Genomic DNA, 15,880 nt, shown 5'->3' on the forward strand with positions numbered 1-15,880 from the left:
AGCTAAGCCCGTATAGCTTTTCTTCACAAGCTCGCATGGCTTTCAATCTTCACACCTTCTTCACCCTTTAAAGATATACATCGATCCATCATCTAAAAATACACTACGTTCACCACAAATCACAGAAGACTAGGTGTAATATTGCCCATCCGTTAAAGCCCTTCATCCTCCATTAACCACCTGTCCAACATATGTGTATACACATCATCATGTACACACACATATACTGCACCCCATATTCCTTTTGACACAGCCTTTTACTCCACCAATATTTCCTCGTGGAATGGCCTTATAAATATTCGTTGCCCAGCAATGAACCATCATTCCAACGCTGCACAACAATAAAACTCATCATCTTTTCCCTAGTTTCACCATTTCTGTCTCTGCACCATACAACCACTTCCTTCATGGTTGTTGTGTTGCTTACTAACTCAACTACATTTTGTCATTCTCTGTTACACCACCTTCTCATGTCCTCTTGAACCGAAAGCTCTGATACCAAGTGTAGGGACTAACCATGTTATATATATATATATGTATACTAGTTGGTAACCCGTGCGAAGCACGAGACCAAAATTAAAAATAATAGTATTATATTATTATTTGCATAAAACTGAAACTCATAATTCGTGCAAAATACAGACCTAAATATAATATATAAATTGTTTTTAAAATATGTAGTTAAAAAAATCGAAATTAAGTGTAACTATAAAATTTCACCGTATAGTTCTGGTTATGCATGCACCTAATTATTACTTATATAAATCTAACATGTTAACTTACTAATACGGTTATTTTAAAGTAAACTGATGCTTGGATGTTCAACAACAAATAAATTTAAGGAAAATAAAATTTATAGAGAGTAAAAGTTATTTTTTGTCGGTTGAGATTTTATTACATAAAATTTTAAAAATAGTTGTATAATTATTTAGTGAGTACCAAGATTTGGGACCTAAACATGATTTCGCTTATTAGTATAGATAGTTGAAAACTCATGCGAAACACGGGACCGAGACTAAAAATATTGAAAAGACTGCATTATCTAACTTTGAAGTGTTTTTAACAGATAATAGTGAAATAAAATGATCACAATCAGAGATCCAATGAAGGTAAATGTATGCAACTAATTAAATTTCTTACAATTGAGTGCCTGTGGACGAGTGAGAAAGAGTAGCACAGTATGATAAAACAAGAAGGATCTGTGTATTGGCATAGATTTCATAAGCTATTCAGATATTTCAGAAAATGAAGAAAGATAAGAGAACATGATTCACACTCATCTCTGAAACTACATGGTGGAAATCCTTCAATTGCTAGATTTACCAAGAAAATTATCTCTATGCAAGAGTTTAGCATATATTCCTTTTCAGGATTAAAAACTACTAGATGGTAACCCGTGAAAGTACGGTCCGAAATTAAAAATAATAGTATCACATTATTATTATTATTTTTATAGTGATGTAGTCATTCTGCTGGATAATCATTTGTTAGCCTAAGTGTCTGCAGTAAGATATAATCTAATGCAATGTTTACTAAAATGCACATGTTCCTCCTGATTCTTAAACTATTTTACCTAGGATTTGATATCACAGTTGTTCTTGCTATGCATAAGATGTGCTAACCTTTCCTTTTTGCAGACTGCACAAATAATTAATCCCATATGTTTATAGTATTTTCCAGATCAACAAATTGCATTTAGACCCTATAAATATGTGTCTTAAGTTATTCTCAGACTCCATCAGCAAAAGAAAATACACTCATCTCTCACAACAATATAACATACAGTAAGGTTTTTCGAAATGGCAAGCAAGAACACTGCTTAATTTTCTCTTCTTCTCTCACTCAACCTTTTGTTCTTTAGCCTGATTAGTGCTACTAGTCCTGATACCCCAAATGTGCCCGGTTCAACAACTTCGACTTACTATTCTAGAGGTAAATGTGATGGACTGAAGTTAGGAATATGTGCCAATGTGCTTAACTTGGTTAAAGTAGATATTGGTTCCCCTCCAACGCTCCCATGCTGCAGTCTCATCCAAGGCCTTGTCGATCTTGAAGCTGCAGTTTGTCTATGTACTGCTATCAGAGCCAATATTCTGGGAATAAATTTAAATGTTCCTATTGCACTGAGCTTAGTTCTTAATAACTGCGGCAAGGAGGTCCCATCTGGTTTCGAGTGTTACTAAGATATCCATTTGATTTCTGCGATTTGTGAAACAACTTTTACTGTTTGTTTTCCTTTCCTTTTGTTGTTTGGGTGCTTGTAACGCGTTATTACTGTTTATTCTTTGAACCAATCAATATTTAATTAAAAAAGTGAGTGTAGTGGGAGAAAGTTGTGGATGTGGTTGATTTTTATATTATTAAATTCTTACTATTTTTGGTAAGTTTGAAATGTATAGAATTGAATGAGACATTCAAAAAAGGAAAGTGTATAGAAATGAATGGGACAGAGGGAGTATATATTCTTTTATTTTCTGAGTTTATCATGTTTTCAATGTTATTTAGATGCAATTTGAATCAAAGGTATTGGTTTGCACAATAATACAAAAACTGTTAGTGTATACTGAAAATATTTATTTGAAGTATATACATTTATTTCTGGCCTGTTTATTTGAGAATCATTTGAATGTTTACATGTTGTCTAATATTATATATTGTGAACAATCTAGTATCAAATGGGATACAGAATATTAGATTGTTAAATACGGTTATATAATATAATAAGGTTCACAACACATGTGGTGTTGGACAATCCACTGGTATGGCTGTAGTATTATTTAGATTAGTTTATATTGACTAATAAATAATACTAGTATACTTTGTGTATATTGAACATGATCAAATTTAGAATTGTTCCCTTAATACTGATTAAGAAGGAGAACTAAGATTCTATGTTATTATTAATGCTTAGGTTCTTAATCCGGAAATAGTAATTGACACGTGTATATTATTTACATGCTTTGATTTATATATGAAATAATTCTTTTGAATTATATCATTATATTTTGGGTGATCGAATTATATACAAGGTGGATATTATTTATTGAAAGAATCCATGTCCTCATAATATTCGGGTTAATGATGTCCCCTTGAAAACTCAAAAAGATTTAATTATGTGAAAACCCTGCAGGTGGAATTTATTTTGGCATAATTAAATAAAGGTTGAGTGGATGATCAAGGATAAAAGATATTAATTAAATAAATTATCAGTAATTTATTTAATTAATGGACATATGATATTTTAAACATGGGGAATTTAATAAGCAAATAATATTGGAACCGAATTAATTAAATTACGGTATTAGGAAAGGTAATGCAAATATTAATTCTTTAGTGGATTGAATTAATATTTAATTACATTGGGCTAGGCTCAAGATGTAATTAGAAGGCCCAACCTAATTATCCATGGTCCCTATTGTAGCCTATATATATTCTTATTCTCTTCTTGCTTGGAATTGGGTGAAAATATATTGTAGCCACCAAGGAGCAAGAAGAGAGGATAACTTGAGAAGACGGAGGCCACACTTCGCTAAAGGGAATTTGGGAATACAATAGAAGAGCGTGGAATCAACCATTAACAAGGTAATCCTCTTTTCGTAATCTTTATCGTAAAACGTAGTAACACCCTAAGTCCGTGGTTCCCAACAATTGGTATCAAGAGCGTGGTAATGGGTTCTACGTTTTATGATATAATGTCCATGTCGTAATTATATATGCGTGTATATAGTGTTTTGCTTGTATTGGTTTTGATGCAGGTTGTTAATCCACTATTATGGCCATGTATATTTTAATTATGTATTTGGATCCCACGTGGTTTAATCGTGGTTAATTTTTGTTTTGGTTTCCACGTGGTTTAATCGTGGTTGTAATTTACACGAGGGTTGATCGTGTTAGAATAGATTTTACAAAATTAGTTTTGTATTAGATCTATTTTTTTGTAATTGTTCCGGGTATTTTGTAATAGTTATGTGCGATCGGAAATCAATTCCGGTAGTTTTTTTGTTCCGCTGTGCGATTACATGGGGCTGCTGTGGCTGATGGGGCTGCTGGGGTGCTGGGGCTGCTGGGGCTGCTGGGCTGCGGGGGCTACTGGGGCTGCTGGGGGCGTCGGGGCGCTTGGGGCATATTTTTTTTTAGAGCTGGATTTTTTTCAAGGGCCATAATAGTGGAAAATTTATTTTAATTTTTTCCATTAAATTTTAATTATTGCTTTAATTTATTGATTATGTGTGTCGTTAATTATGTGTGTAATTCTTTTAAAATTGCATGTTTAACTTAATTAGGACGGCATGGACATAAATTTTATTTATTGCTTTAATTAAATGTTATATGTTGCTAAAATTATGTGTGTATTTTGAATGCATGATTAGATATAATTATAACAACATAGGGCCCCATTTAATTTTAAAATTCCTCAATTTTAATAAAAAAAAATCTAAGTGGGAGAGGGAATTAATATGAAATTAAATCTCATGGTCTCCATTATTGGTTGTAGGTAATTTAACATAAAGACGAATATAAATTATATATACGTCACCCATCGTGGCATGTAATTTATGGTGTCTAGAATGTTATAGAAATTACTAGAACAAACTTCTTAAATTAATAAATTTTGAAAGGAATAAATACGGATTTTCTTTATTTCTGATTTGGGGCGATTTTGTCAAAAACTCTTCCTGTTTGATTTCTGCGATTTGTGAAACAACTCTTCCTGTTTGTTTTCTATTGATGTATCTCATCCATCTCCTGTTATTGTTTGGGTGCTTGTAATGCATTATTATTACCGTCTATTCTTTGCTTTAGTCACAGTATCACAATTGATTATTAGACATCTAGTAACCAAGCTGCAGTTCCATAATGAAATTGCAATACTAAATGTTCTTTTTCGCTTACCATCTATTCTTTGTTTTAGTTACATCTGGAAGTTTTAGCTACAGCTGATGTTATTGTTGCCAGTCTCGTCGTCTCCTATATCTCCATAACTACACTTATACCTGCCTTTTAATGGCAGAAGTAATAGCGTCGTCCTCGGATTGTTGCATTTTCTCAACATTTTCTGTTTCCAAAGCCTTTGTAGTATGCTTGGAGTTTAGTAAAGTCATCTCAGTCTGTATTTAAAGGTAAAGGACTGATATCCAAAGAAAATTGATGCAAAACGGGCAAGTAAAGAAAAGATGAGACCTATGTTACTCAGACTCGGCTAGACGTGTCCGAAGTATCAGACTCGACAACATTTTGTAAAATATCATGTTTTTGACTTAAAATAAGTGTCCGAGTCCGAGTGTCCATGTCCAAATGTCGAGTATCCGACACGGGTACTCGAAGGTAAAATGAAGAGTCCGAGTAATATAGGATGAGACAAACTTTCATCTTCAGTGTTGCAGTATGCAGCCTGGATCTATGGTCATTGTAAAAGATTTCAAATTTGACTCATTGCCTTCTAACTGTAATTTCAATTCCCATCAAGAAGCAAGAAGGTTGGAGACTGCAAATGCGCATTCCCATGTCAATAATGTGGAAGGTAAAGAAATCAAGATGTGTTTAGGGTGTCAACATCCGACTTGCATAGTTGCACTCTACGAAGCAAGGACACGGGTACGGATGCATAATACAAGAACACGCGGACTTGGCACGCCATATATAAATATAAATTTTCATATATATATTTGTTGTTACGCATACTGAAACCAATTGATAAAACCAAAAACTGCATGCGAACTAAATGAAATGCATAATTTGATCATCAACACAAAAACATATGAGTTTAATCTTTTCATTTATACAAAAATGAACGTGATCATCGAAAAAAAATTCCTTGCTGACATGGATACTTGATTTTATGAAAGTAGTTAGTTAAAACAAATTTTGACCATAATTGGTGAAAAACAAAAAAAATCAAAAGTAGGATTGTGAAAGAATCACCGTGTGTGTTGACTGTCCAATACGGGACACGCATGTCCAAGAATCCAACACGGGGATACGGCGTCACGGAGGGTTACCCAATTGTCCCTGGCTCCCTGCTTTCTAGCTTGAAGTCTTCTAACTGTAGGGACTAACCCTGTTATATATATATATGTATATGTATATAAGCTGTTTAAATATATGAAATTTTCAGGAGAAAACTAAAACTTTTGATATATACAAAATGATTACATGCAGTAATTTAAATACAAATGCACACCAAAAGTGGTGGCAATAAAATAACAACTACGTGATAAACTTCCAGACTACGTAAACTACTCAACTTTCTCCACTATACTCCTGAAAATTCTCCACTACTGCTACAACTCTGGTGAACTACTCCAGCTTACACTAACATCACTAAAACCAAATTAGCACGACTAAAACCAAATTTACAAGACTTCAAAACTTAAATAATCCAGTTTAAGATTAATTCCAACAATCACCCCCTTAATCTTAAACTTATCATCACTGCTCACCTGGCATCTCGTTCATCAGCCCGTATGGCGGGCTTTCAACTGAGCCCGTATGGCGGGCTTTCAACTGAGCTCGTATGGCTCTTTCAACATAGCCCGTATGGCTCTTTTGTTTGCCCGTCTGAGAAGTTCATTTTTGCCCATATGGCATGACCTTCGGTGTCCGTCTGGCAAGATCTTCGGTGCCCATCTGGCAAACAACTTTATCAGCCCGTTTAGCTAAGCCCGTATGGCTTTTCTTCACAAGCCCGCATGGCTTTCAATCTTCACACCTTCTTCACCATTTGAAGATATACATCGATCCATCATCTAAAAATACACTACGTTCACCACAAATCACAGAAGACTAGGTGTAATATTGCCCATCCGTTAAAGCCCTTCATCCTCCATTAACCACCTGTCCAGCATATGTGTATACACATCATCATATACACACACATATACTGCACCCCATATTCCTTTTGACACAGCCTTTTACTATACCAATATTTCCTCGTGGAATGGCCTTATAAATATTCGTTGCCCAGCAATGAAGCATCATTCCAACGCTGCACAACAATAAAACTCATCATCTTTTCCCTGGTCTCACAGAAGTCTCTGCACCATACAGCCACTTCCTTCATGGTTGTTGTGTTGCTTACTAACTCAACTACATTTTGTCATTCTCTGTTACACCACCTTCTCATGTCCTCTTGAACCGAAAGCTCTGATACCAAGTGTAGGGACTAACCCTGTTATATATATATATATATGTATACTAGTTGGTAACCCATGGGAAGCACGGGACCAAAATTAAAAATAATAGTATTATATTATTATTTGCATAAAACTGAAACTCATAATTCGTGCAAAATACAGACCTAAATATAATATATAAATTGTTTTTAAAATATGTAGTTAAAAAAATCGAAATTAAGTGTAACTATAAAATTTCACCGTATAGTTCTGGTTATGCATGCACCTAATTATTACTTATATAAATCTAACATGTTAACTTACTAATACGATTATTTTAAAGTAAACCGACGCTTGGATGTTCAACAACAAATAAATTTAAGGAAAATAAAATTTATAGAGAGTAAAAGTTAATTTTTGTCGGTTGAGATTTTATTACATAAAATTTTAAATATAGTTGTATAATTTTTTAGTGAGTACGAAGATTTGGGACCTAAACATGGTTTCGCTTATTAGTATAGATAGTTGAAAACTCATGCGAAACACGGGACCGAGACTAAAAATATTGAAAAGACTGCATTATCTAACTTTGAAGTGTTTTTAACAGATAATAGTGAAATAAAATTACACATTAGGATCACAATCAAAGATCCAATGAAGGTAAATGTATGCAAGTATGCAACTAATTAAATTTCTTACAATTGAGTGCCTGAGAACGAGTGAGAAAGAGTAGCACAGTATGATAAAATAAGAAGGATCTGTGTATTGGCATAGATTTCATAAGCTATTCAGATATTTCAGAAAATGAAGAAAGATAAGAGAACATGATTCACACTCATCTCTGAAACTACATGGTGGAAATCCTTCAATTGCTAGATTTACCAAGAAAATTATCTCTATACAAGAGTTTAGCATATATTCCTTTTCAGGATTAAAAACTACTAGTTGGTAACCCGTGAAAGCACGGTCCGAAATTAAAAATAATAGTATCACATTATTATTATTATTTTTATAGTGATGTAGTCATTCTGCTGGATAATCATTTGTTAGCCTAAGTGTTTGCAGTAAGATATAATCTAATGCAATGTTTACTAAAATGCACATGTTCCTCCTGATTCTTAAACTATTTTACCTAGGATTTGATAGCACAGTTGTTCTTGCTATGCATAAGACGTGCTAACCTTTCCTTTTTGCAGACTGCACAAATAATTAATCCCATATGTTTATAGTATTTTCCAGATCAACAAATTGCATTTAGACCCTATAAATATGTGTCTTAAGTTAATCTCAGACTCCATCATCAAAAGAAAATACACTCATCTCTCACAACAATATAACATACAGTAAGGTTTTTCGAAATGGCAAGCAAGAACACTGCTTCATTTTCTCTTCTTCTCTCACTCAACCTTTTGTTCTTTATCCTGATTAGTGCTACTAGTCCTGATACCCCAAATGTGCCCGGTTCAACAACTTCGACTTACTATTCTAGAGGTAAATGCGATGGACTGAAGTTAGGAGTATGTGCCAATGTGCTTAACCTGGTTAAAGTAGATGTTGGTTCCCCTCCAACGCTGACATGCTGCAGTCTCATCCAAGGCCTTGTCGATATTGAAGCTGTTGTTTGTCTATGTACTGCCATCAGAGCCAACATTCTGGGAATTAACTTAAATGTTCCTATTGTACTGAGCTTAGTTCTTAATAACTGCGGCAAGGAAGTCCCATCTGGTTTCGAGTGTTACTAAGATATCCATTTGATTTCTGCGATTTGTGAAACAACTCTTCCTGTTTGTTTTCTATTGATGTATCTTATCCATCTCCTGTTATTGTTTGGGTGCTTGTAATGCATTATTATTACCGTCTATTCTTTGCTTTAGTCACAATATCACAATTGATTATTAGACATTTAGTAACCAAACTGCACTTCCTTAATGAAATTGCAATACTATATGTTCTTTTTCGCCTATCTAGTAATAGTTGATTGCCCTTCACTCGTAACAGTTTTAGTACTCACCCTTTTTACATCTGGATGCTTTAGCTACAGCTGATGCTATTGTTGCCAGTCTCGTCGTCTCCTATATCTCCATAACTACACTTATTCCTACCTTTTAATGGCAGAAGTAATAGCGTCGTCCTCGGATTGTTGCATTTTCTCAATATTTTATGTTTCCAAAGCCTTTATAGTATGCTTGGAGTTTAGTAAAGTCATCCCAGTCTGTATTTAAAGGTAAAGGACTGATATCCAAAGAAAATTGATGCAAAACGGGCAAGTAAAGAAAAGATGAGACCTATGTTACTCAGACTCGGCTAGACATGTCCGAAGTATCAGACTCGGCAACATTTTGTAAAATATCATGTTTTTGGTTTAAAATAAGTGTCCGAGTCCGAGTGTCCATGTTCAAATGTCGAGTATCCGACACGGGTACTCGAAGGTAAAAATAAATATATGTTATTTTACTTAATTTAACGTAACTTAAATTTTTTTAATATAATTTATAAATAAATAAAATTTACAGAGAATATAAGTCAATTTGTGTCGGTATTTACTTAGTAGTTTGTAGTTTTTCTAAAATTGAAAATAAATATAAGTTATTATACTTAATTTAATGTAACTTAATAAATTTTTAATATAATTTACAGATCGTTTAAAAAATATTTTTAATTTATAAAGTAAATAGATGATGGAATGAACACTAACTAAAAATAAAATTGACAAAGAATAGATGTCGATTTGCCTTAAAAATAAAGTTTATTGAGAATAAAATGTAAGTACCAAAATTTGGTATTTTGGTATTTTGAACACCAAATTATATATGATTTTGTTTATTAATAAAGAGTATAGATACGTGATTGCAAGTCCCTCGTGATCCTTAAACAATCATTCAAAAGATTTGATTATAATCATAATGTTACTACTCAATCGTCACATGCATGCTATATATAAGACGTGCTTCAGAGCTAGGATAATTAAAATAGCCAGCTTATCCCTGTAACTCATCACTTATCGGTCACTTATTCGATTTAAGTCATAAGTTACTTATTTTAAGATTTCCCAAACGAGCAGGCACAAAATAGCCAACTTATCCCTGTAACTCATTTTTATAGTGATGTAGTCATTCTGCTGGATAATCATTTGTTAGTCTAAGTGTCTGCAGTAAGATATAATCTAATGCAATGTTTACTAAAATGCACATGTTCCTCCTGATTCTTAAACTATTTGAGTAAGTTAATCTCAGACTCCATCAGCAAAAGAAAATACACTCATCTCTCACAGCAATATAACATACAGTAAGGTTTTTCAAAATGGCAAGCAAGAACACTACTTCATTTGCTCTTCTTCTCTCACTCAACCTTTTGTTCTTTAGCCTGATTAGTGCTACTAGTCCTGATACCCCAAATGTGCCCTGTTCAACAACTTCGACTTACTATTCTAGAGGTAAATGCGATGGACTGAAGTTAGGAGTATGTGCCAATGTGCTTAACTTGGTTAAAGTAGATGTTGGTTCCCCTCCAACGCTGCCATGCTACAGTCTCATCCAAGGCCTTGTCGATCTTGAAGTTGCTGTTTGTCTGTGTACTGCCATCAGAGCCAACATTCTGGGAATTAACTTAAATGTTCCTGATAGGGTATAAGAGACCCGGCTAGGATTTAACCTGGATCTAAAGGGTACCAGGCTCAATTGATGTACTGAGACCCCCTCTCCTAGTACAATCAAATGGAGAGATCAGGCCCAGGCCCATCCCATGACCCGGATCCGGAACCAACCCGAAACCCGGACCTGATGCCTACCCGGATCCGGATCAGGACTCAAGCCACCATGAGGGGGGTTCCTAGCAAGCACATGCACATCCCACAACCCGCCAAGCAAGGGTACGTGGGCACGTGACTTCGACAGCTATCAACAACCAACACACCAGACAGGCACGACGCGTGTCAAAGGCCGTTAGGACACTCTGAAGGTGGTCCTCCCCTGGACACGTGTAAGCCATCCCCCCAAGCCAGGCGTCCTCCGCTCCCAAAATCCAACGGCCCAGATTTAGAGGTAACTACCCCTAAACCCTACCTTGGGGCTATATATACCCCCAAGGCTGAAGGGTTTAGGGGTTGGAAAATATTGACTCATTTACACTCACACACTCTCATACATTCAAAAACACACAGCAGCCATCACATATACACATCCATACACACACACACATCAGCCTCGATACTACATATATACATACCTTCATCTTCTCCAAAGCCTGTTCTTATTCTCACACCGGAGGCGCCGTGGGAGCCAAACCCCCCTTTCGGTGTTGTTTTGCAGGCACCCAACCAGCAGCTACACCTCACCCCCGCACAGAAGGTCCAGGAACACCGTCGGACGGGGCCGCCCGCTCACCGGAGTTATCATTTGGCGCTAGAAGGAGGGGCGCTCCATCCTTGGGTCTCGGTGCCCCTGGATTCATCTTCATCAGCAAACTCTTGAGAGAGTCCACTTTCAAACCTGTAAGAACATAAACAACCAAACCCTTTCCTGAATATGAGTTTTCATTTTAGCCACGTTTATATGAGCTTGTTGCTTTAGGCCGTGTTTGTGTGAGCCCGCTCTTGTTTGTTAAGTTTTAGTTGTTTAGGGTTTGATAATCTTGGTAATCTCGAAGCCTGGGGTTTAATAGTCTTGGTGATTTAAAACCCAGAACTGTTTTAGCTTGCATATTTTCTTTTGTGTTCAAGAGCCTGCTGTTCTTGTTTGGTATTATTGTTAGCAAAACCCAAAAAGTTTGCTTGCTGTTATTCTGGATAATTTTTGTAACATTCAAAAAAGCAACCTCAGATCCACATTTGTAGCCTCAAATCTTGGTCAGTTGTTTGTACAATTATGGTAATGGCAAGAGCAGGAAAAAGTACAGCTGGTAGGCCCTCCGCCAGTACCCACATTCAGGATCAAGACCCCTCTCAAGTTCAAGAACCTGGGGGAGACAGGGAGACCTTCCAGGAGCAACCACTGACACAGCATACTCCAATCAGGGATGCTAGAAATGTCATAGAGCTAAATCAATACAAGTACACCAATGTTCCAGTTGCAGAGGAGCATATGGCTAACTTAACAAGCCATGAACTTGCTGAAGCAATCAGGCTCTACAGAGATGAACAAGCTCGGGCTCAGATGGAATTTGAGCAAGATGATGAGCAAGAAGAGTCCGGGGACTCTCAGCAATCCAGGAGATCTGTCTTCGACCGAATTGGGGCTAAGGCAAAAAAGAATCAAAAAGAGCCTAATAAGGAGACAGAAGCAGCCAGAAAGAAAAAGTTAGAAGAAATCAAAGAAAAGATAAGAAAAGAAGAGGAGGAAAAGCTGGAGCAAAAAATTTAGAAAAGAATGCAGATGGAGGAGGAGAGACTCCTAGCTAAAACAAAAGGAAAAACAACTCGGAGGGACCCTACCCCCGAACTCATTTCCGACGACGAAGAGGAGGGTCAGAAAGACCTCAAGGAAATGATCTACGAGCTCCAGAGAAAAATAGAGAAAGAATCCGGGGTGGAAGTTGGGGAGACCTTAACGCCCTTCAGCCACTCCCTAGAAGCCATCCCCCGACAGAAAAATCTCAAACACTACAACTTCGATTCTTTCGATGGGCTGGGGGATCCGGAAGAGCACCTCAACTACTTCGAACAGATAGCTCAGATATATTATTACAATGACTTGACGAAATCCAGATTCTTCGCCTCGACCCTCAAAGGGGGGCTCAAAGATGGTTCAGCAGAATCCCATCAAGAAGCATCCACTCCTGGAAAGAATTCAGAGAAGCCTTCCTTAGAAGATTCAGAGTCAATAAAACACATGAAATGCACATGTGCCACCTGGAGACAATCCGCCAGTATGATAACGAAGCACTCTCAGCCTACATACGGAGGTTCCAGGAAGCCATCAACAAAGTTTCGAATCTCGATGAAAGGGAGGCTCTAAGCATATTTCGAAGAAACCTGGATCCAGAACACAACGAGAGATATATTATGGAATTGATAAACAAGGAACCCCAAAGCCTGGTCGCTGCTTATTCTATGGCAGCCCGGTTCATAAAAGAAACGGATGTTCTTCAGGCAATGAGAATGACTCGGAATGGAGGAAACAGGAACAAATCTTCTGATGACCGACCGAAAGGGGGTTACCATCAGAAGAAAAAGTTCAAACAAAGCAACCAAACCCAGCAAACAAATGTTGTACAAAATACCCCAATATTCCAAAGATTGGGCCCTAAAACAGAGTCCAAAAGTGATCCCGGTCCCCCTAGGCAGCAAAGGGAGCCTAGGCAAGAGCGAGAGTGGACACAACTAAACAGGACCCGGGAAGAGATACTGAAGGAGATCAAGGGAAAGCCATTCTACTATCCTCCAAAGCCAATGCAGACTCCCCCAGAGAGTAGGCCTTACAACAGGCAGTGCGACTATCATGAAACCCATGGGCACAAGACTGAGAATTGTCTCTCTCTAAAATACTTCATTGAAGATCAAGTCAAGAAAGGCAACCTGAATCAATACATCTCAAGGGAGAAAAATCAGAGAGAGGAAAGGTAAAGAAAAGGTAAGAATGTGGTAAATGTGGTCCTGGGAGGCTCACACTCTCCCCCTAGGAGCCCGGGTTCAGGAGATGAGGTATTCTCAATTCAGTCCTACCCGGAGATCATGATCTCATTCAGCAGCAAGGATTATGAAGGGGTCAACCCAAATCACAACGAAGCCTTGGTGGTAACACTTGATATATTTGACAACGAAGTGAGAAGGATGCTGATTGATAATGGATCTTCAGTAAACATATTCTTCAAGCATACTGTGGACTGGATGAAGCTAGGGAGCGTGCGCTCAAATGAATGCCGAGAGGACCCTCTGTATGGGTTCGGGAACAACTTGGTCCCGATCCAAGGAACTTTGTACTTGCCAGTAATATTTGGATCGGCCCCAAACCAAGTTACCCATGTGATTAAGTTCTACGTGATCAATACTCCCTCATCTTACAACGGCATAATCGGGCGCTCAGCCTTGACCAGGATCCAAGCAATAACCTCCATATCACATTTGAAAATCAAGTTCCCAACCCCAACCGGAGTTGGAGAAATTAAGGGAGACTATGAGGTAGCTGAAAGATGTTATAGCCAGGCTCTGGTAATGGCTGAGACCCATCAAGACAACAAGAGAAAGGCTGTCGTGCTCCGGAAACAGCAAAGTATCAAGAAACATCGCCAACAATCAAGGGATGATGGGAGAAAAGAAGTTCAGGTCATAGAGACCCTCTCAGATCCAAAAGTGACCAAACAAGGCTCAGAAGAGCAAAAAAGAAACCAAGTCATAGAAGGGATTGAATTGGGCCTAGGCATTGACCAAACCAACCCTACTGTGCAAGCAACCAACCCAGAAATGACTGAAGAAAGAAATAATAAAGAGATGACAGCCCAGGCTCAGATTTATATGAAAAAGAACACAGAGGCTCGGATCCAAAAGATGGTATCAGATACGGATCAATCCAAGATAGAGGCCGCTGTTGAAACAGAAACAATTCTGATCAGCACAAGCAATCCTTCAAAAAAGATAAAGATAGGATCCGAGCTCGAGGCTAATTTCAGAAAAGACCTGGTGTCACTACTTCAAGGGTACTCTGTTATATTCGCTTGGACCCCGAAAGAAATGCCCGGGTTGGATGAATCCATAGCAATGCATAGCTTGGACGTCAACCCAGAGAGGAAGCCAGTCAAGCAAAAGAGAAGAAATTTTACCCCGGAAAGGCAGAAAGTAATCAATGAAGAAATTGAGAAACTACTGAAAGCTGGAATAATATGCGAAGTCAAGTACCCAGAATGGCTGGCAAATGTAGTGATGGTGAAAAAACCAAACGGAAAGTGGAGAATGTGTATCGATTACACAGACTTGAACAGTGCATGCCCCAAAGACCCCTACCCCTTGCCAAATATTGATCAATTGATCGATGCAACCTCTGGGCATGTGATGCTAAGTTTCATGGACGCCTACTCGGGGTACTACCAGATCAAGATGAATCTCAGAGACATTCTAAAGACAGCCTTCATCACCCACAGGGCGGTCTATGCCTATGTAATGCTGCCGTTCGGATTGACTAATGCGGGAACAATATATTAAAGGGCAATGAATAAAATCTTCAAGGACTAGATTGGAAGGAACCTGGAATCCTATGTGGACGATATGATTGCAAAATCCACAAGCGTCCCCGGGCACATAGGAGACCTGAGAGAATGCTTCGACAACTTGAGAAAATACTCACTCAGGCTCAATCCAGAAAAATGCACATTTGGAGTAGGGGCAGGAAAATTCCTTGGATTCATGATAAGCAACCGAGGAATTGAAGCCAACCCAGAAAAGATAAAGGCAATCCAAGAGATGAAGGCTCCCAGAACACAAAAAGATGTGCAGAAGCTAGCAGGATCACTAGCAGCACTTAGAAGATTCATCTCCAAGCTAGCTGAGAGATGCCTACCCTTCTTTGACTTGTTAAAAGGAGCAACCAACAAGAGAGAAGTTAATTGGAGCCCGGAATGCCAAAGCGCATTTGAAGAAATCAAAAGGTACCTTTCTCAACCCCCTGTGTTAACAAAAGCTCAACCCGGGGAACCCCTATCCCTTTACCTGTCAGCAGGGGCCCTGGCAGTTGGAGCAGCCTTGATCAGGGAAGAGAATGGCAAACAACAACCAGTTTATTATGTGAGCCAAGTGCTAAAAGATGCAGAGACCCGGTACCCGAGGCTAGAAAAGTTTGCTT

General features: G+C 37.7%; 1 protein-coding gene and 1 pseudogene across 1 annotated transcript; both read left to right on the forward strand.

The window, feature by feature from the left end:
* The first annotated feature begins 1,799 nt into the window (after positions 1 to 1,799).
* On the forward strand, positions 1,800 to 2,183 carry LOC141706167 (14 kDa proline-rich protein DC2.15-like; annotated as a pseudogene).
* A 6,287-nt stretch (positions 2,184 to 8,470) lies between these two features.
* LOC141706177 (14 kDa proline-rich protein DC2.15-like) lies at positions 8,471 to 8,854 on the forward strand. The gene has a single exon (XM_074508993.1). The coding sequence runs from the start codon at positions 8,471 to 8,473 to the stop codon at positions 8,852 to 8,854; it is 384 nt and encodes a 127-aa protein (XP_074365094.1).
* Positions 8,855 to 15,880: the final 7,026 nt, after the last annotated feature.

The sequence above is a fragment of the Apium graveolens genome, chromosome 1 (assembly GCF_009905375.1).
Source record: "Apium graveolens cultivar Ventura chromosome 1, ASM990537v1, whole genome shotgun sequence".
NCBI lineage: Eukaryota > Viridiplantae > Streptophyta > Magnoliopsida > Apiales > Apiaceae > Apium > Apium graveolens.

Bases quoted from the DNA above. Each gene is read 5' to 3' on its own strand.
- LOC141706177 (XM_074508993.1), top strand. From the start codon at position 8,471: ATGGCAAGCAAGAACACTGCTTCATTTTCTCTTCTTCTCTCACTCAAC.